This window comes from Sprattus sprattus (genome assembly GCF_963457725.1).
Source record: "Sprattus sprattus genome assembly, chromosome: 10".
Classification (NCBI taxonomy): Eukaryota; Metazoa; Chordata; class Actinopteri; order Clupeiformes; family Clupeidae; genus Sprattus; species Sprattus sprattus.
Genome location: NC_137908.1, coordinates 5,321,645 through 5,324,144, shown reverse-complemented (window position 1 = coordinate 5,324,144; position 2,500 = coordinate 5,321,645). Strand labels below are relative to the sequence as shown.

The 2,500-nt window shown below is 45.0% G+C and overlaps 1 protein-coding gene across 1 annotated transcript in view; it reads right to left on the bottom strand.

Moving 5' to 3' along the window:
• Positions 1-2,500, bottom strand: part of LOC308371417 (RNA-binding motif, single-stranded-interacting protein 2-like) — a 57,619-nt gene that overhangs the window by 13,499 nt on the left and 41,620 nt on the right. The window contains exon 5 of the mRNA XM_080846303.1: positions 1-151. This exon is cut by the window's left edge and continues 7 nt beyond it. Within this exon, the coding sequence (XP_080702429.1) occupies positions 1-151 (151 nt within the window). The remainder of the gene's footprint in view (positions 152-2,500) is intronic.

The following is a 2,500-nucleotide window of genomic DNA, read 5'->3' as shown; positions in this document are numbered from 1 at the left end:
AGCCCACTCCACGGCTGGTGCCGTTGGCATCACGCAGGATCCGCGTGGAGATGACCTGCCCGAAAGACTTGAGCATGGCCTCCAGCTCCTGCTCGTCCATGGACACGGGCAGGTTGGAGATGTACAGGTTAGTGGGGTCCTGCTCCTGTTGCTGGGGGGGGGAAGGGATGAGAAGAGACACAAAAGAGAGGGATAGAGAGAGAGAGAGAGAGAGAGAGAGAGAAAGAAGAGAGATGACATGAGCCAGAGGAAGAGAGAGAGGGTGAGAGAGAAAGCGAGAGAGAAAAAGTTGAGGAAAGGCACAGAGAGAGGGCAAGAGCAAGAAGGATGGGGAGAGAGGGTGTGATAGATAGAGAGAGAAAGAGAGAGAGAGAGAGAGAGAGAGAGAGAGAGAGAGAATTAGGGTTAGACGCACTCTTTAATGCACTTTCAAACCTTTAGATTCTTAACAATATGAACATAAACTGTAAAGATGCAAACAAGTAGCTAAAAATTACCTTCTAAAAGATTCTAGCATGTAGCTAAACATGTCTCCTTTATGCACCTTTAATCCATAGACCGTGTACATGGCCAACACAAGTGTGTGCCTTGATGTGAGCTGTGTGTGTTTCCTTATTGAGTATGGAAGAAAAGAGTGGCGGAATGCAAGTTATATGACTCCAGAAAAGTTCAACTGTCGGGACCCTAACACAGAAGACCTGGGAAATAAGCAGTGAAATGCACAAAGCAAGGGAGCGTGGAACAAAATACAGTTCTGAATAAGAGAGAGAAGAAAGAGCTGATGATAATGGATGAAATACCCAAAATGTGGAGAAGGGAAGGAGGGATGGAGGGAAGGAGGGAAGGGGGGAATGAGAGAAAGGAGGAGGAGGAGGACAACAGGGTGTACTTATTAAGAACTTCCTAAGAGATGAGATTCCCTGTTCCTTTTCTCCTTTTTGTCCCCTCTCTCTCTCCCTCCCTCTCTCTCTTTCTCTCTCTCTCCCTCTCTCTCTCTCTCCCTCTCTCTCTCTCTCTCTCTCTCTCTTTCTCTCTCTCTCTCCCTCTCTCTCTCTCCCTCTCTCTCTCTCCCTCTCTCTCCCTCTCTCTCTCTCCCTCTCTCTCTCTCTCCCTCTCTCTCTCTCCCTCTCTCTCCCTCTCTCTCTCTCCCTCTCTCTCTCTCTCCCTCCCTCTCTCTAACCTTATGCCTAGTTCCCATGCTTCCTATTCCTTTATCTTCAAAGGAAAGTTGCACATTGTTCCAAAAAATGAAGACAAGAAAAAAACACAGCTGCGTATCTGAATTATGGAAGTTCTATTCCTGGCCCGTCTTCATGCATGCGTGTTTCTCTTTTTTCTTTTTTTCTTTGTGGTCAGGAGGAGTGAACTCTCTCCAACACACAGATAAAGAGACTTACGCAACACTGACACTTCCCTAACATTTTCTGTTCCGCTGGGTATTTTTAGTTCTATGTAAGAAAGTCGATCAAGAGTCGTCCAAACCTTCGTCCAAAATTTCTTGAATGACTGACGGACAGAAATATTTGAACAGTCAGTAAAGCATTCACCCACCCCACCCAACCCCATGGGTCGTGGCATGACGCCAACATCCATGTTCTCTCTCTCTCTCTCTCTTTCTCTTTCTCTTTCTCTGTCTTTCTCCTTTCTTCTACCTTGCCTTCTAAGTTTGAGTTTGACGTTAGTCTTTATCACCATCACCTTCAGACACACACGTACACACAATCACTCACACGCGCACAAAAGGCACGCACGTTCGCATGCACACACACACCTGATGGTGGTTAAGCCTGTCTGTCAAGCTAGCATTCATCACAGGTACGTGGTGTGTATCTACGTCATAAAACATGTGTTTTTATGTGTGTGCACAAAAACATCTACGTCAGGGACAGGGACATGGAGGCACTACAAAGAAAAAAACACCCAAAGCATCAGGCTATTTTTACCTGATCCCTTTGTTTCCTAGGCTTCTCCCTCCCCCAGCTACAGTAATGGTCTGGTACTTAATGTAAAGGGATCCAAAGCAACTTACAATGGCATCCTGCACTGCCCAGAAATCAAATCTGGGTCAGACTTACCACTGTACCACCGATCACTCACTCTACATTTACAGAATTGTAACAGGCAAACCAACAGATCAAAACGTTTGTTCTTGGTGTCAAAATGGCTGATTGGCTTGGAATATTTGTGGGGTGTTGGGGATTGTAGGAGTGGGAATGTACTAGGGTTACAGTAGACTAGTAGTATTATCATGGATCAGTATGTATATGTATTTAGGCTCTGGGCTCTGTTAAGCGCCTAGAGGTAATTGTATTGTTATGGCGCTATACAAATACAATTTAATTTAATTTAATTGAATAAGACTAGTTGCAGTATCATGGATCAGTTTTAGGGCTACAGTAGACTAGTGCAAGTGTCATGATCAGTATTAGAGTTACAGTTGATATCCAGTGGCAGTATCATGGATCAGTTTTAGGGCTACAGTAGACTAGTGCAAGTGTCA